At 39.1% G+C, this 19878-nt stretch overlaps 1 protein-coding gene and 1 pseudogene across 1 annotated transcript in view; one reads left to right on the top strand and one right to left on the bottom strand.

The window, feature by feature from the left end:
* Nucleotides 1-4778: 4778 nt before the first annotated feature.
* TEX15 (testis expressed 15, meiosis and synapsis associated) overlaps nucleotides 4779-19878 on the top strand; it is a 65229-nt gene continuing 50129 nt past the window's right edge. Inside the window, exon 1 of the mRNA XM_040242902.1 lies at nucleotides 4779-5488. Coding sequence (XP_040098836.1) covers nucleotides 5351-5488 — 138 coding nt within the window. The 5' untranslated portion in view covers nucleotides 4779-5350. The remainder of the gene's footprint in view (nucleotides 5489-19878) is intronic.
* Nucleotides 8232-9874, bottom strand: LOC120865579 (annotated as a pseudogene).

The following is a 19878-nucleotide window of genomic DNA, read 5'->3' as shown; positions in this document are numbered from 1 at the left end:
TTGAGAAGACTGAAGGAAGGACTAAGGACTGGAGGACTGAGTTAGTGAAAGTCGATCTGTTTTCTCATCTTTGTAGCCAGAATGACTTTGACCTCTTTGTAGAACTTGATCTATTTTTCTCAAAGCTTCTAGAGTCTAAAGGGAAAGGAACCAGGGGACTCCTAAGCCTTGGGGACTACTTAACTTTAATTATTCTCCTGCTGAAAAGCAGCTGAACTGGAAGTGCTCTTTCCTCATAGTCTAGGCTCTTGGGATAGTCTTTAAAGCATGTAAATTACTTCTAACTTTACTCTCATTTGGCTGCATATAATTAGGTAGATACAGGATTTTCCTTGGGCCCGAAGGGAGAGCCTGTCTCAAATTTTTTAGAGAAGTCCATCCATCTAATACAGAATATTAAAACAAGATTTGGATTTCTGCATCACAATTATGGAAATATTTGAGGACCAGTTTTTGCTTCTAGTTTAGGAAATCCCTCATATTGGAGATTTATTGATCCAACATAGACAGCTGATCACAGTATATCATGATAAAATTGCTTAAAAGGTAATCTCTTTCTTGCCTATTATCTTTGCCCTGAGGGCAACAGACTAAATCTGAGCAATAAATACAATTGAAATAAGTCTTGAGGAATGTACTGGCAATCCCTAGACTTTTCCTACGTGGAATGCCCACATTTTTTTGTGCCTGATCGTCTAGATTGGGAATTCTCAAAATGTGCTTCCTGGACCGTCAGCATCACATGGGTATTTATTACAAGTAAAAAATTGGGGGCCTCAAAATACTGAGGTTGGAAACTCCAGAGATGGGACCTAGGAATCTCTTTTAACAAGCCCTCTAGGTGATTCTGATATATATTAAAAGTTTGAGAACCACTGATCCTAGATCATCTGGGATAAACCAAGGTTTTTTTGCTCTGCTAGTCCATTGCTTTCAATCTATATACTTTATTACTCATGTGGGTGTTACTGTCTAGGTGTACTCCAAGAATAGACAGCCTGTTATTAGTAATACACTGATTGTTGGTGGATTTCAGAGTTCTTCTCTACTTCCTTGTCTTTCCTTCTTGGTGAGTGCCTGGAACAAAGTAGCTGTTTGTTAAATACTTGTTAAATGAATAATTGCCTCCCTTCCCTTCCCCAAAACAAAACCACATTCTTATAAAATTTCTTTTGGATTTGTCCTTTGCAGGAGCATTAAGTCTGAAAGTGAGGTTCCCAGTTAAGAGCATTTCTTTCACCTAATAGTGATATCAGTTAAGAGATTGCTAACACTAAAAAGAAGATAGAAAAGAATGGTTCTTATGTAGCTGATTGGATGCTTTCCTCAGCATTATGTATCAGTAGATCTCAAATTTAGCTTACATCAGAATCACCTGGAGAACTTGTCGAGTCATGGATCGCTGGGCCCAGCTCCAAGAGTTTCTGATTAATAGGTCTAGGATCCAGCCAGAAGATTTTCATTGCCTGTAAATTTCCAGGTGATACTGTTGCTGCTGGTCTCGGGACTGTAATTTGAGAACTGCTGCCTTTGGTTCTCCAAGACTAGAAATATAGGGTATTTCATGCATGTGAATATTAGTTCCTGGTGTTTGCATAGCCAGTGATCTGTAATTGGAAAGTACACGTACTTGGCTAACAAACTTACTGAATAGTATTTTCCTCCCAAAGGTGGTGTTAAGATCTTTTTTCTCAACACAAGACTTTCTTTTTTTCAGACTTCTTTAAAAACTACTTTAAAACTCACCTATTTAGATAACTGCACTTAATTGACTGAAATAGATTCTTTACCCAAATCTTGCCACACTGATCATTTCTCTACTTTTCATCTCAAGCTTGGTTGAGAGTTTAGCTAAACTACTCCATGGTATTTCTTGTGGGCATCCACGGGGTTTGGCCCAGCAGCCTGCAGTGACCTTAAACTGACACTCGCCCCCTCAAGCAAGTGCATACCCTGCATGGTGACACTCAGAGTCACAGGAACATGCGGGTTTCTGACAGGCCTGCTAGTCAGCTGTGCCCTCTCCCTCCCACTGCCTTGCCCTCCTGTGCCCATGTGGCTTACCAAAACCCTGGTCATTTGGTTTGAGTATATCAGTATAGGCTTAACCCAGGAAGCACTTCAGTTCAGTTCAGTTCAGTCGCTCAGTCGTATCCGACTCTTTGCAACCCCATGAACCGCAGCACGCCAGGCCTCCCTGTCCATCACCAACTCCCGGAGTTCACTCAGACTCATGTCCATTGAGTCGGTGATGCCATCCAGCCATCTCATCCTCGGTCGTCCCCTTCTCCTCCTGTCCTCAATCTTTCCCAGCATCAGGGTCTTTTCAAGTGAGTCAGCTCTCCACGCTTCACACAGACACTAAGAAAGGCGTGTGCCTCAGGTCTTGTCTCTGTCTGTCTGCTCTCTGCCTTGACCTCCCCTTGTGGTTCCTTAAGGCTTGTCAGGGGCTTCCTCCAGGACTTGTGAGGAACGAACTTCTCTCTTTCACTCCCTCTTGTGATCTGTTGTTGAACCTTGGCTTTCCACCCAGCTCCCTGTGTTCCACGTGATGTGTTAATTTGACAAATTCAAAACACACTTATTAATTTTCCAGTGTAATTTTATACCCAAACATGTGTTGCTTGTTTATCTTCTGGAGTTGATATTTGTTTCTCTGTTTTCTGTTCTCTAATACAACTTCCCAAAGAATGGGAAAGTTGACATTTCTTTCATTTGGGTTTTTTCCCACAGCTAAACACAATTTTCTAGTATTTCTTAGCATCTGAAACATTAAAATGAGGTGAAACTGAGCCTTTTTTCCCCCAACTCTTTTGTAAGACATTTTTTTCTTGCTAAATTGTTGCAAAGAAAAAATCTCAAAAGGCTCAGTGAAAACAGAATTCTTAAGTTTATTGTTATTGGGTGTTTTTTTTGTTTTGTTTGCTTGTTTGTTTCTTTGCTTGTATGTAGGATCTCAGTTCCCCAACCAGGAGTTGAACTCAGGCCCTCAGCAGTGAGAGCTGAGTCCTAACCTTGGACCTCCAGGGAATCTCAAGAATTAAGTTTAATAGAGACTTTAGTTACATATTTTAGCCATACCCATTCAAACCAAATGCATGCATCCTCTGCATATTCAAGTCGGAGTTTCTATACTAGATAGCTTCTAGTAGAGAAAAAAAGTCTTGAAGACACTTCTGTTAATAGTTTTTCTCTTAATAGACTATCTTCCATGAATTTGTGGAAAGGCTTACCAGATCCCTACCATCTTTGTAAAAACCTGTGGTTGATGTTGCTCTGTAATTTCACTGTCTCCATACCAGTATTTTCTTGTTCCAGGGGTTTATTTGCCATTCTTTTACTCTTCCAGAAAGCCTTGGACAACTCTGTGCAAAAATCATAATGTTAACATCCTTCCTTGAGCAACTTTCATGATCAAATTAAAAGAAAATTGGAAATGTTTATGTACTTTTTAGACATGCCAGTCATATTAATTTACAAGTTTGCTTCAGCTTCTTACTGTTGTACTGACTTAACAATTATATTTTAACTTACTGTAATTATAGTAGGTAAACATTTGCTACTAATCATTAACTTCCAAATGTACATATCCATATAAGTGTTACTAAATACTTCATACCATTTTTTATATTCTTATGTGACTGCCAGCTCACACTATAGGATGAACCATCACTATCAGATTGCTCAGAATTTCTATTACCTAGATTATTTAGCATTTCATTTTATGCACTAGACTCTCATTCTTATTGCCTTGATACTTCATGACTACTCAAGGGCTTCCTGGATAGCTGAAATGGTAAGAATCTGCCTGCAGTGTGGGAGACCTGGGTTTGATCCCTGGGTTAGGAAGATCCCTTGGAGCAGGGAATGACAACCCACTCCACTATTCTTGCCTGGAGAATTCCATGGACAGAGGAGCCTGGCGAGCTATAGTCTATGGGGTCACAAAGAGTTGGACATGACTGAGCGACTAACACTTTAACTTTACTGATTACGCTTACCCTTGATTATTTGTATTCTCTCTTTTTATTTGGGCTTCCCTTGTGGTTCAGTTGGTAAAGAATCCGCCCAAAATGCAGGAGACCTGGGTTTGATCCCTGGGTTGGGAAGATCCCCTGGAGAAGGGAACGGCTAGGTCCTTCAGGGCAGACTCCGGTGTTCTGGCCTGGAGAATTCCATGGACTGTACAGTCCATGGGGTCACAAAGAGTCGAACACAACTGAGCGACTTTTGCTTTCACCTTTTATTTATTTTGGTCTCTTGGGCAATGACACTTAATTAAAGCAATTGGGTGAAACATAGGGCAATAAATTCAGTAAAGGGTAAAATTTTATGTTTATACACTGAGTTTTAAGATGTGTAGTAATGGGGAATTCCCTGGTGGTCCAGTGGTTAGGACTTAGCATTTCCACAGCTATGGACCTGGGTTTGATCCCTGGTTGGGAAACTAAGATCCCACAAACCGCATGTTGCAGCCAAAAAAAATTAAAGTGTGTGGTCATGATTTTTTCAAAAAAGGATCTATGGTGTCTGTTTTAAATACATTTTAATATTCTTGAATGTTTAATTTGCTGAAAGAAAAAAAATGTAGATTTTAAAGTTGGTCAAAAATTTTGCTGGATGTTTTCACTATGAAAAGATACCGTATCTTAGACAGGGCTTCCCTGGTGGCTCAGTTGGTAAAGAATCTGCCTGCAGTGCAGGAAACCCAGGTTCAGTCTCTGGATCAGGAACATCCCCTGGAGAAGAGAATGGCAACCCATTAGAGAATCTGTAGCATGGACCCATACTAATGTATGGATTAGTGACGTGTAGCTACTACCATTTAATCAGTAGTAGTATCCTGAAATCTAAGCATAAGTTGGTATTTCATAGTAAGGGCATAAATAGTATTATCTTGAAATTAGAGTTTAAATGGCTCTAGAAAGAAATTTAAGAACTGGTTGAGGTAATGTAGTAGTTTAGAATCCAGACATCAAGCCTGGACTTGAAAACCAACTTCACAGTTGGGTAACCTTAGGCAAGTATTTTAACTTTCCGAGTCTCTGTTTTCTCAGCAGGAAAATGGGAATAATACTACAGCCAGTGGAAATTGCATGAGATACTGTATATAAAATACCTACACAGAGCACAGCGTGTATCACAGCTGTTCACAGTGACTGTTAACCACAATTGTGACATAAAACTATCTATGTTATTTAGTGTTTTGTGCTGTTTGTGAAAATCCAAGGGCCAGCTCTTCTGTTGTCGCAGTGTAGTTTTCCCTACTAGGTGGCTGGTGGTGAGCTGATTCTGAAAAGCAGGTGAGAATGTACTGAAGGGGAGAGAGAGACTTAGTGGGGAAAGATGAATGAGGGAGAAGAGACTGCAAGGGTGTAAGAGAGAAGACACTGAGACATGCAGAACATCAACCCCCCTTCTCCCCAGACAGGAGGGAAAGGCAAGCAGAAACCAGAAGGAAAAAGTGAACGAAGAGGACAATGAAGAGGTGAGTCTGGAAGGAGTTGATGACTGTAGTTCTCTACATATTTCTGCCTTTGTTTTTTGTAGATACCCCTTTTGTCATTTTTCATGTATGAACTGAGTCTCAGTCATAACCATATGATGGTAAATTCCATTGAAGAGTGATAAGTATTTCAAATAACAGCTTCACTATGCTATTACTTATAATACTGTATCTACTTTTTTGAACCCACTTGGGTAAGCTCTTCTACTTTACAATTCATATACATAATTGGCAATAAAAAAAGATAGATACCTGAAGTTGGAATATGTTAAAGTATATACGCATTTATCTTTTGCAGTGAATATTTATTGGATACTTATTTTGTAAGGAACTATGGTTGGTGCTGGAGATAGAAAAATGGGTAAATTATAGTCCAGTGGAGAAGACTCGCCCATACAAAAGAGACTTTAATTTAGCAAAGATATTACATTTTTTAATAAGTTGGAAAGTCAGGTCAATATGCAAATATCACTTAGGAGATTTGTGGTATTCAAGCTTTGGAACTGTCTTTTGAATCAGAACATAAGCAGAATAAGAAATTTAGTTCTTTTGCGTCCAGATTTTTTTCTGTTTTTACATATTTTTAATCAAAAATGGTATTGCCACATTTCATCACCCACATATTAATCAGATGGGTTTTAAGTGATATTTAGTTGATTCTAAAAACAAAACGTCTCAGATGATGGAAACTGAACCAACTGTTGACATTTAAAAACTGAAAAAGTGCCATAGTCATAGACAGAAGTACTAGAGGCAAATTTTCTAAGTCACTTGAAAGTTAGAGGAGGGATCAGGGATGTTTAACTTACGAAGCTATCAAACTTTTATGGCTTTGGCTTGCATAGTGTGTACAATTTCTTGCATATATATGGAACTACAGAGAAGATGAAATTAAGTGGTAGAGAGAAAGGCACAGTTTATAATACAGCCTTAACCCTTCCTGAAGCACAGATGAGGACAGTAAAGCTTAGGAACAGATATGTATAGTGAGTGGCAGGATTGGGACAAGAAATCCTTGTCTGTTGATCTCGTTTCATGCTCAGTTGCTTAGCTGTATCTGACTCTTTGCACCCCATGAACTGTAGCCCGCCAGGCTCCTCTGTTCATGGGACTTTCCAGGCAGGAATACTGGGCTGGTTAGCCATTCCCTTTTCCAGGGGATCTTCCCAACCCAGGGATCAAACCCGCGTCTCCTGCATTGGCAGGTGAATTGTTTACCGCTGAGCCACCAGGGAAGCTCTCGACCTCTCGTATATTATATCATAAATACTGATGAAAAAAATTCTTTTTCAAACCAGTTTCATAAGATTTAGAAGGAAAGTGAGCAGTTGGATTAAATCACGAGTGTGAGCTGTCTAGCCAGGTTACCCTCAGCTTTCTGTTACAGGGGCTGGCAATTTAGATTTTTTCCTCATATTTTAACTGTTCACAGTGATCAGTTCTGGACTTTTTTTGCATTGGGGAAAAACTGCTTTTTCAATCCTGGTAAAGTCTTCAAAACAAATCTGAGAGCTTCTCTCAGATTTTTACCTGTTAACATTCTATAGTATGTTTATTAAGGTCACTCCAAGGTAATAAGATTTTATTCTCTAAATAGTTCAAGATGGTAATCTTTTACTGTACATTTCTAGGAGTTTAAAGATATAGTGTGTTCTAATGTCTGATACTTTATTTTGATAACAGCATGCTTCCTGGGGAAGTGGCTGTTACGGGCACTGATTTCAGAAGTACACAATTCTGTTTGTCTAAATCTTTTAAATGTAGTCAAACAAGGAGAGCTGGGTCAAACAAGCAGAGCTATTCTCTTGGGAGTTTTTGGCTTTTTTTTTTTTTTTAATCATCCTTGTTATTTTCTCCAGTGAGTCCAGGTAGCTACTAGAATTACTATGTAGTTGTTTTAAGCTTGTCTTGACTTAGAATAATGCCCTCTGGGGAAGTAGGACTCAACAGATGGCCTCTGTTCTCCAAAAGGATTTGATGATCTCCACATGGTGCCCTATCTGAAAGATTGAGATTTGGCAGTGACAAAGTAAATATGATGAGTGGAAAGAAATGAGAAGATAGTCCTAATGGCCATTTTTAAGAAAATTAAAAGCAAAATAAAACTATTCTTGAACTTCCTTTGCTGTTTTATTTCCAATTTGGGGTTAACTTTATATGAAGAGGATGGAGATGTTATAGGAAACATTTTTGATTCCATAACTTCCACCTTCCCAGGTGGTGCTAGTGGTATAGAACCTGCTTGCCAATGCAGGAGAATTTAGAGACACGGGTTCAATCCCTGGGCTGGCAAGATCCCCTGGAGGAGGGCACGGCAACCCACTCCAGTATTCTTCCCTGGGAAATCCCATAGACAGAGGAGCCTGGTGGGCTATGGTCCACAGGGTCACAAAGAGTTGGATATGACTGAGCAACTTAGCACACCTTCTCTGTATAAGACTGAGGGGCAGTTTAACAAAACACAACTTTATGATGAACATTCTGCATTTAGGCATTCCAGATGTCCTGCTCTCCTCCCAAGCTCTAAGTCACCCATTGCTAAAACTCAGGTTGAAGAAGAACTCAAGAGAGAATTTTCTAAGTTACTACAGTGAAACTGAGCTTTCTTTAAATACATGTGTTCACAAGGTGTTGACATTAAAATTTGGCCAGTATGTAGTTATTTTTAATGTCCAGAGTTTATAATTCAAGGGCCAGGGGCCAGAGCTTTCTCCTAGACTCAAGCTTATAAATTTGCAATAGGCTTTAGAGGCCAGTAGGGATATTTCTTGTCTAGTTGGTTTCTGGGAAGACTTCATTCATATCTTCAGTGGTTGTCTGATCAAATGGAATTAGTGTTCTTCATCTTCTCCAGCTCTTTCTCATGTCCTTCAGTCCTGGTCTCTGAGAGAGACAAAAACTCACCACAGTTTTTCACATCTTCTTTTTCTTCAGCGTCCACCTAGGCAGTATATTTATTTTCTGGTTCAGAACCTTCAGGTCTTTAAGCTTCTCAAAGTCGTCTACCAAGCCAGCCTTGGCCACGTTGGCCTTATAGTAAGCCTAGTCAGTGGCAGGTGGCTTCTCAGGCACAGGAGTCTGCCTGGAGGTAAGAGTCCCACCCCAGGACTTCAGGGAGTTAGTCATGGCCTTCTGCTTTCAGGATATGATCTCCCCCAAAACTACCCAGTCAGTGGTTTCTAGAGCAAGTTTCTGCCTAGCCACCTTGAGATCTTTGTGACAAACAGACCCTAGGCAAGGAGCCCAAGTCTTTTCACTGCCACTTCTGTTGCCAGGAGGACCTGGGGCTGGGCTCTAACCAGATGCGCCCTGCTTTCAGGCGCACTCCCGGCCTTCACACCCCTTCTTTGCTCCTGGGCTTGACCCTGATTGTGGCGACATTCTTCTCACTGGTGGGCTCCTCTGGCCAAGGACATTAAACCTTTTGAACAACCTCTAGAAATATCTACTGAAACATGTGACATGTAATCATGGTTTCATGGATGTTGAATTTTGAATTAATTAAGAAGAAATTATCTGATTTTCGGCCGGATGCTCATGCCCAGGTGGCGCGAGTGGTAAAGAACCTGTTTGCAAATGCAGGAGATGCAAGAGACTCGGATTCTATCCCTGGGTTGGGAAGATCCCCTGGAAGAGGGCATGGCAATCCACTCCAATCTTCTTGCCTGGAGACCTGTGGACAGAAGAGCCTGGGGGGCTACAGTCCATAGGGTTGCAAAGAGTTGGGCATGACCGAAGCGACTTAGCACGTACAATCCTGCCCATATTAATGGACAAATAAAGGTCCATAACCTTCTTTAGGTGAAAGAAGAGAATTATTTAACAGATGGTTTTTAATGATAGCAACTTAGAGGCATTCTCTGCCCTTCAACAAAATTTGGTTTCAAGCTTCCCAGCCCATGAAACCAATGTATTGTTTGACTTTCTCTCCAATCCCCTCTCCCCAATTCAAAAGACATTTATTGAAAATCTGTTTGTATAAAATTAGGTGTTAACCTTATATATTATACATTTAACATACCTGTATGTTAACATTATATATTTCTTTCATCTGAGACTTTTCCTTCCCATCATATAGACCATATTCCTTTGCTCTCTAATGATCAGTGCAACCTGATGTATTGGAAATCTTGTAAAAATCCTCCAGTATTCTTATTTTCCCTCTTAGTGTTGTTTGTTCATTGTGACATCACAAGGAATGTATCCTTCTGGTTTTCTGTCATCATCCTCTTCCTTTCCATGGGCCTGGATCCTTTTGCGCTTGGCCTCCTCAGTGTAATGCTTCATTCCCACTTGGGAACTCATTACCAGAAGCTGACACTGTTCTGGAATTGCACACACTCTCTGAACCACAGTCTTTTTTCCCATAGTCCCCTTAGCGCCACCATCATCTCTGTCCCTTTCACCATTGTATTTTTAATCTTTTGGCATATTTTTTTATCATTATTGAAGCTGGATTTGTTCATGGTCACCCATTTCATTAATAATTTTTCTAACATTGTAGATTTCCTTTCCCCTGAAATGCCGAGTAGTTCTCAAGTGTCATAATTAATTCTACCATAACAACTTGAATTTTTTATATTATGTTCTCAGGGATCTAGTCTTGTTTTTTAAAAAATAACCATTTGTGTTGGCACTATTTAATAAATGAACCATCTCATTCTTAACAATTTGACAAGATACCTTTATTATTAAATTTTCATGTGTGCTAAGCCACTTAAGTCATGTCTGACTCTTTGTGACCCTATGGACTGTTGCCTGCCAGGCTTCTTGTCCATGGCAAGAATACTAGAGTGGGTTGCCATTTCCTCCTCCAGCGAATCTTCCCAGTCCAGGGATTTAACCTGTGTCTCTTATGTCTCCTTGTATTGGCAGGTGGGTTCTTTACCACTAGCACCACCTGAGAAGTCCTAAATTTTCATAGATACTTAGATTTATTTCTGGATTCTCTTCTGATTCTGCTGTTTATGTATGTCCTGAGCCAATACTTCATTTTTTGTTTATAGTAACATTATAATAAATTTTAATAACAGTTAAGGATATTGGCTATTCTCAGGCACTTATTCTTCTGCATGAGTTTTCCAATCATTTTTTTCTAACTGGAAAAAATTTTTTTACAGGGATACATAGAATAATTGTAATAAATTCGTGTCTTTAGCCTTAGCAGAAGTATTTTTAAGATTTTTTTTTTTGGCTTTTACAAAGAAACAATTTTTGTCTTTTGTTCGTTTTCTCTATTATAAATTTGTTTGCTTTCTCTTATTTTAAATGAGACTTAATGGAGAATGAGTTAAAAGTTAAGAACTCTGTAAGAGAACACACTACTCAGGAGACTGGGAGAGAGGGGGATTAACAGAGCGCGATGGCAGCAGTCCTTGAAAAAGTAGATGTCACACTGTTTACAAATCAGTGAGTGAGACTCTTCCCCAAACCAATGATTCCTCTATCCTGACAGCCTAGAAGTTAGAACATGCATTTGAAGTTAAGTCAGTATGTTTATCCTTCTATGTAATGTAGGACCATAGAACATTCTTAACTCTATGCCTCTGAACTTAATATGTTAGAAAATAAAATATAAAAGTAGACCGTGAAAAGGAAATTTCCAGTAACCTAAGGTATAATTAGTGTTTAACTTTTGTTACATTATCTGCCAGTTTTTTTTTTTTTTTTCTTGCTGAACTTACATTGTGACCCATGGTATTTCCATCTCATAGAAACAAGCCAGTCCTGCTTAAAGCGTCCCAGACTGTCTCCTCATGCATTCTTTTTAGTGAAGAATTGCGTGACGACCCAGACCTTGAGTTTAAAGTCACACATGTACATTGAAAAGCTGTTACTGTGTGTAGTTCTTATAGCGGGCAGGTAGGAATGTGGCAAGAAGAGTTCCTTTCCAGGTAAATTGTAGTGAGAAAAGATTTTTTTAAACTTTGTTCAGGCTTCTTTGTCTAATCCCTGTTTCTTCAAGATTTTGTTACTTAAATAAATGCACTTACCGGTGAACACTTTTCTTTTACATCCTAGCTTATAGTTGTTGTTCTTTTAGCCCCTTTTCTTTCATATACAAAATATTACTACTTTCTATTTAGCATTAAGTGAACTAGACAATTCCAAAAGACAAACATTGCTTATAAAAAATGTCAAGTGTATTCCAAAAACTAATTGATACATATAGCCAAATAGCAAAAGGACATAAACATTTATATGACAATAACAATCACCACCACAACAAAAACAAACTTTCCCCCATAATCTCAGGATGTTACTTGGATCTGTGAGAACTGCTTGACATATGATACCAAAATTCTTGTTTTTCCATCAAAGTGAATACTCTTTTTCTTTCTGAAAGATGTTATACTGTTCTTCCTAGATACTCTGATTCTTATCAAAGTTGTCACCATATTTAATGGCATAACCTTATATCTTATTTTGTAATTGAAGTATAATTTATAGTATTGTATACAGCAATAGTACATAGGTCTATAGCATAGTGGTTGAGTATTTTTGCAGATTATATTCCATAATATGTTATTACAAGTTAATGGGTATCATTTCCTGTCCTATACATTATTTCCTTGTTGGTTATCTATATATGTCAGTTCAGTTCAGTTCCTCAGTTGTGTTCAACTCTTTGCAACCCATGGACTGCAGCATGCCTGGCCTCCCTGTCCATTGCCAACTCCCAGAGTTTACACAGACTCATGTCCATCGAGTTGGTGATGCCATCCAACCATCTCATCCTCTGTCATCCCCTTCTCCTCTCAGCTTCAGTCATTCCCAGCATCAGGGTCTTTTCCAGTGGGTCAGTTCTTCGCATCAGGTGGCCAAAGTACTGGAGTTTCAGCTTCAGCATCAGTCCTTCCAATGAATATTCAGGACTGATTTCCTTTAGGATGGACCGGTTGGATCTCTTTGCAGTCCAAGGGACTCTCAAGAGTCTTCTCCAACACCACAGTTCAAAAGCATCAATTTTTCGGAGCTCAGCTTTCTTTATGGTCCAACTCTTACATCCATACATGACCACTGGAAAAACCATAGCTTTGAATAGATGGACCTCTGTCATTTAAGTAGTGTCTCTGCTTTTTAATATGCTGTCTAGGTTGGTCATAGCTTTTCTTCCAAGGAGCAAACATCTTTAATTTTCAAGGCTGCAGTCACCTTCTGCAGTGATTTTGGAGCCCAAGAAAACAGTCTGTCACTGTTTCCACTGTTTCCCCATCTATTTGCCATGAAGTGATGGGACCAGATGCCATGATCTTAGTTTTCTGAATGTTGAGCTTCAAGCCAACTTTTTCACTCTCCTCTTTCACTTTCATCAAGAGGCTCTTTAGTTCTTCTTCACTTCCTGCCATAAGGGTGGTGTCATCTGCATATCTGAGGTTATTGATATTTCCCCTGGCAATCTTGATTCCAGCTTGTGCTTCTTCCAGCCCAGCGTTTCTCATGATGTACTCTGAATAAAAGTTGAATAAGCAGGGTGACAATATACAGCCTTGATGTCTCCTTTCCCTATTTGGAACCAGTCTGTTCTTCCATGTCCAGTTCTAACTGTGGCTTCCTTACCTGCATACAGATTTCTCAAGAGGCAGGTCAGTTGGTCTGGTATTCTCACCTCTCTAAGAATTCCCCACAGTTTGTTATACTCCATGTGGTCTATGTGGTTTGGCATAGTAAAGCAGAAGTAGATATTTTTTCTGGAACTCTCTTGCTTTTTTGATGATCCAACAGATGTTGGCAATTTGATCTCTGGTTCCTCTGCCTTTTCTAAATCCAGCTAGAACATCTGGAAGTTCACGGTTCATGTACTATTGAAGCCTGGCTTGGAGAATTTTGAGCATTACATTGCTAGCATGTGAGATGAGAGCAATTGTGTGGTAGTTTTAGCATTCTTTGGCGTTGCCTTTCTTTGGGATTGGAATGAAAACTGACCTTTTCCAGTCCTGTGGCCACTGCTGAGTTTTCCAAATTTGCTGGCCTATTGAGTGCAGCACTTTCACAGCATTGTCTTTTAGGATTTGAATACCTAAGCTGGAATTCCATCACCTCCACTAGCTTTGTTCGTAGTGATGCTCTCTAAGGCCCCACTTGAGTTTACATTCCAGGATGTCTGGCTCTAGGTTGGTGATCACACCATTGTGATTATCTGGGTCATGAAGATCTTTTTCATATAGTTCTTCTGTGTATTCTTGCCGCCTCTTCTTAATACCTTCTGCTTCTGTTATGTCAATACCGTTTCTGTCCTTTATCATGCCCATCTTTGCATGAAAAGTTTCCTTGGTATCTGTAATTTTCTTGAAGAGATCTCTAGTCTTTCCCATTCTGTTGTTTTCCTGTATTTCTTTGCATTGATCGCTGAGGAAGGCTTTCTTATCTACTTGCTATTCTGTGGAACTCTGTATTCAGATGTTTATGTCTTTCCTTTTCTCCTTTGCCTTTCACTTCTCTTCTATTCATAGGTATTTGTATGGCCTCCTCAGACAATCATTTTGCCTTTTTCATTTCTTTTTCTTGGTGATGGTCTTGATCCCTTCCTCCTGTACAATATCATGAACCTCCATCCATAGTTCTTCAGGCACTCTGTCTATCCGATCTAATCCCTTTAGTCTATTTCTCACTTACCCTGTATAATCATAAGAGATTTGATTTAGGTCCTACCTGAATGGTCTAGTGGTTTTCCCTACTTTCTTCAACTTTAGTCTGAATTTGGCAATGAGTTCATGATCTGAGCCACAGTCAGCTCCCGGTCTTGTTTTTGCTGACTGTATAGAGCTTCTCCATCTTTCGCTGCAAAGAATATAATAAATCTGATTTTGGTATTGGCCATCTGGTGATGTCCATGTGTAGAGTCTTCTCTTGTGTTGTTGGAGGAGGATATTTGCTATGACCAGTGCGTTCTCTTGGCAAAGCTATGTTAGCCTTTGCTCTGCTTCATTCTGTACTCCAAGGCCAAACTTGTCTGTTACTCTGGGTATTTCTTGACTCTCTAGTTTTGCATTCCAGTCCCTTATGATGATAAGGACATCTTTTTTGTGTGTTAGTTCAAATTTTAAATTTAATATTCAGTAGTGCCATTTTTTTGGAGAAGGCAATGGCACCCCACTCCAGTACTCTTGCCTGGAAAATCCCATGGACAGAGGAGCCTGGTGGGCTGCAGTCCATGGGGTCTCGAAGAGTCAGACACGACTGAGTGACTTCACTTTCATGCATTGGAGAAGGAAATGGCAACCCACTCCAGTGTTCTTGCCTGGAGAATCCCAGGGACGGGGGAGCCTGGTGGGCTGCTGTCCATGGGGTCACACAGAGTTGGACATGACTGAAGCGACTTAGCAGCAGCAGCAGCAGTAGTGCCATTTTTCCTCATCCAGTCATTTCTTGAAATTTCCTTGATCATTCTGTTTTTCTTCCATATAGCCGTTAGTATTATTTTTGTCACCTTCAAGGTTGAATCCACTTTAAGACTGAATCAACTTTAAAGGCTTAATATGAGATTTTTGCCTATTCAATATAATAAGTATTCCTTCTCAAAAATAAAGTGTGAGGATATTCTCCTTTTAAGCAAAAATTTTATAACCCTCAAGTCTTTTTTTAACAAGTCTTCATATCAGCTCAGGCCATTTTAAATTTTATTCTTAGATATATATTTTTGTATTTATAGGGAGGGAATGAAGGGAGTCTTCACTAAGAGTGAAGGAAGTCTTCCAGTGTTTTAGAGGATATACATTTATAAAGATAAGATTTAAAAGATAATAAAGGGAAAAACTGATAAATCTCCCTCCTCCCCATTCCTAAATTTTCTAGTGTTCCGTTCTCCACAGGCAGCTGTTTCTCTTGGATAACTCATGCACATTTAACAAGCACTCTTATAGTTATGTTTTTGTTATGGAAAAATGCAAACATATGTGAAAATATTAGAACTAACAGGTACCTAACAAGGCTTCTGGATAGTTAATATGCAGGCATCAGTTTCACTGAATGTCAGTTTGCCTAGTTGTTGAGTGCATTCAGTCTGATGCCAGACTGCCTGACTTTGAATTCCAGATTCAACACTTTTTAGCTTTGTGTCCTGGGGATCGCAATTTAACTTCTCTGGACTTCTTTTGCTAATTAAAAAAAAAAAGCATATTTCATAGGGATATAATGAGGATTAAATGGATCAATCTGTATCTAAAACACTAGTAAGTGCTTATGTTATTATTGTCAACACTGTTTAAAACATTAGCAGTGAATAAAATGTAAATTTGAAAAATCCATAGTATACCATGTAGTGGTTTAAAAATCATAAAGTGCCTTGGAATAAATTCTTTAAAACATGATTGCTGTGGCTAGGACTTCCAAAACTGTGTTGAATAAAAATGGGAAGAATAGGCATCCTTGTCTTGTTCCTGATCTTAGAGGGAGTGCTTTCAGGTTTTCACTGTTGAGTATGATGTTAGTGGTCTTGATGTGGTTCCGTGTTTTAAGTCTTTAGCTGTAGAAGATCCTTTCTGGTAGGTCCCAGTCTTTTTTTATTAGTGGTTATTCTGCAGATAGTTGTTATTTTGGTGTGCTTGTGAGAGGAGGAGAGCCCAGGGTCTTCTTTCTTAAAGTTGATCAAAAGTGAAAAAGCACCAATATAAAGGAAAATCTATAATTTTGACTGCATTAAAATTATATCTTTTTGTTTAAAGAAGTGTAACGGCAAGTTTTAAAAACATGGGAGAAGTTATTTGCAACAAGTATACTTGGTCAAGAGTTAGAGTCTCTTTTCTTACAAATACATTGAATAGAATAAACAGCTTTACAGAAAAGTGAGAAAAAACTTAAACAAGCATTTCACAAAGGTTTTCACCAAATGACCAATAAATATACCCAGGAGATGACTGATCTCATCAAAAACCAAAGTAGCACAAACTAACCACAATGAGATATTTGCATCATATTGCAAGAATTAAAGTTTGCCAATATGAATGTCAGTTAGGGTATTGAGCAACTGGAACTCATATGCTTCTGTTGATAATATAAAAATCCAGTATACTAACAGACTGAGAAGTTCAGTTCAGTCCAGTCGCTCAGTCATATCCGACTCTTTGCAACCCCATGGACTGCAGCACGCCAGGCTTCCTTGTTCATCACTAACTCCCAGAACTTGCTCAAACTCATGTCCATCAAGTTGGTGATACCGTGCAATCATCTCATCCCTAGACTACACAAAAATTAAAGTTTTTCTATGGGAGGAAAATGCTGTCAACAAAACTAAAAGACAAAAATGTTGCAATACTGATGACAGACAGAAGTTAATTTCTGTGTATATAGAGTCCGTACAAATCATTAACTAAAAGACCATTTTAGCTGAAAAGCAAAAGAAAAAGACTGGAACAAGTGATTCAGAGAATAAACAGGATGACTCAATCTCACTAATAATGAAAGAAATGTTAATTGAAACCACTGAGTATTATTTTTATTATTTACAGAGATTAGTTTGGCAAAATACTAAAAGAAAATTTAAGAGAATATTTTTAAATGTATCTTATACAAGTAAAACTTAAAAGAAAATAAAGGCCAGGTAAAGACAGGTGAGTTGCTAAGAGACTTAAGAAAACACGCCTGAGCAGTAGCTGTAAAATCAGGATTATGAAGTCACAAAAGGCAGGGCATTATTTCAAATCAGGCTTTTATTTCAAGAAGAGACTGGTCACCAGTTTCAAAGGTAGAGGGGCCAAGTAAGCTGTGAATCAGAAACGTTCTATGTGAATGAGAGATTGATGTGGAAACCATTGGTGACTGAAGACTGCTGTTTAGATAGAGTAATGGAGGTACAAATAGAAGTAAATTGCGGAGAAAGTAGGACATGATCTCAGTTCAGTTCAGTCGCTCTCTTTGTGACCCCATCGTGATCTAGAGAAGGGCAAATCTGACCCTGGCGGGTTTTGTCTGTTTTGCTTTTTACTTGATCAGGTGTGAACCTGGTTAAATATGGGGGTAGATACAGAGAAGCAAACTGGGTGGGAATGAAATTCAGCATACAGTGGAAAAATAATTGAAACAATGGGAATGTAGGAGAAAAAACCCTAAAATGAAAGTTATAAAGTCTAGTTATTATCATCCTGATTCTATGATACTTAGTTGTTTCATTTACAACAGGGTTTGGCAAAGTTTTTCTGTAAAGGGCTAGATGGTAAATATTTTAGTCTTTGTGTGCCAAGGGTCTCATATTTACTCAACCCTGCTGTTCTAGTCAGAGAAGGCAGTGGCAACCCACTCCAGTACTCTTGCCTGGACAATCCCATGGACAGAGGAGCCTTGTAGGCTGTGGTCCATGGGGTCGCTAAGAGTCGGATATGACTGAGCATCTTCACTTTCACTTTTCACTTTCATGCGTTGGAGAAGGAAATGGCAACCCACTCCAGTGTTCTTGCCTGGAGAATCCCAGGGACGGGGGAGCCTGGTGGGCTGCCGTCTATGGGGTCGCACAGAGTTGGACACGACTGAAGCGACTTAGCAGCAGCAGCAGCTGTTCTAGCAGGAAAGCAGCCATAGACAGTAAGAGTGGCTATATTCCAGTAAAACTTTCTACAGATCCTGAAATTTGAATTTCATATAATTTTTCAAGTGACATGAAATAACTATCCTTGATTTTTTTTTTTTTTAACTGTTTAGCTGTGAGCTCTACAAAAACTAGTAGTGGGCTGGATTGAATGCACAGGCTCTAGTTTGCCAACCCCTGATCTATAAAATGAAAAGTTGGACTAAAACATATTTCATCTTGACATCATATTGTCCTAGCTGGGGGATTCTTGACTTAATCTCATTAAATGTGTATGTAGTTTATCATGTATAGATCTGATTGAACCTTTTATCAGAATTCTTACTTTGAACTATTTAGAACTCTGCTGAAGAATTTAGAATGTATGTGTTTGTGACTCAAGTTCCAAGACTATTTATTCATCATTTATTTACTCATCAGATACTCTTTCCTGAGATTACTGGAAAAGGGATGATCTTTGCTATACCTGCATATCACCATTACAATAATGTCTTTAATGTTTTATAATAGACCTACTGTTTACTTAAGTATACTTGGGGTGGAAAGTAAGTAGAAAATCAGTATTACTTACAAAAATCAAAAAGATAATTGTAAAAATTAGATGAAACAGTGTCATTTGCCAGAAGATCCTGAAACTGAGACATTGTTTCTTTTTGTTAAAAAGAAATTAGCAAACTTTTAGAGATGTTAACAGTAAGTTAGCAAGCTAATGTGAAAGTTTGAAAGAGAACTGAAAAAAACTTCTCCAACTGGATGCTTCATGTATTACAATCATCTTTAATTGCTTTATACTAGGAAACCTAACTGATAGCACTTGAGTCTTATTAAGAAACTCTAGGGACTTCCCTGGTGGTCCTGTTGCTAAGACTCTGAGCTCCCAATGCAGTGGGCCTGGGTTCAATCCCTGGTCAGGGAACTAGATCCCACATGCTGCAACTAAGACCCAGCACTGCCAAGTAAATAAATAACTCTAAGGCTCTCTAAGTCATTCAATTGAAATACGAAGTTATGTTATTAAGGATTTTTGGATAGTAATCAGGCAGAAGACTTTGGAGGTCTGTGTACTGCTTGTGCTGCTGAGTTGCTTCAGTCATGTCCGACTCTGTGCGACCCCATAGACGGCAGCCCACCAGGCTCCCCCATCCCTGGGATTCTCCAGGCAAGAACACTGGAGTGGGTCGCCATTTCCTTCTCCAATGCATGTAAGTGAAAAGTGAAAGGGAAGTCGCTCAGTTGTGTCCGACTCTTTGAGACCCCATAGACTGCAGCTACCAGGCTCCTCCATCCATGGGATTTTCCAGGCCAGAGTACTGGAGTGGGGTGCCATTGCCTTCTCCGGGTGGTCTGTGTAGCAATCTATAATTTATAACCAGTGGTCTCAAGTCCTTAATTTTTAATGATAGTTTTAGAAAACTCAGCACAAATGTTCTTTTAAGAAAACTTTACAAGGCCTGTCTTTAGACTGTCTATTTGACATAGAAGGGATTTATTCCTTTGCCACTAAGCTGCCTCTGAAAAGTGTGTTAGGATTCATAATCCCAGCACAGTCATGCACTACAAAGTATTCAGTAAAGTAAGTTTTCTAGAAAATTGTTAGAGGAAATAAAGTTGGTTAATTGCAGATTGAGAATTAAAACCATTATCACTTGACTTTGAACCTTCTTCGCAATACTGCTTCTTGATGAACTCTGTAAGTTGGTTCCATATTATAGGCTTCAGGCTGTCAGTTAACAGTTCATAGTATGCAGTTGTTTTGTACCAGCTTCTGCAACCATGTGAGGTATGGATACTATTAGGCTCAGAGAAGTTAGACCTTTTGCTGCACACAGCATATCTAATTAATGGTAGAACC

Source organism: Oryx dammah, unplaced genomic scaffold (assembly GCF_014754425.2).
Source record: "Oryx dammah isolate SB20612 unplaced genomic scaffold, SCBI_Odam_1.1 HiC_scaffold_7, whole genome shotgun sequence".
Classification (NCBI taxonomy): domain Eukaryota; kingdom Metazoa; phylum Chordata; class Mammalia; order Artiodactyla; family Bovidae; genus Oryx; species Oryx dammah.
This window is presented reverse-complemented; position numbering and strand designations above follow the sequence as displayed.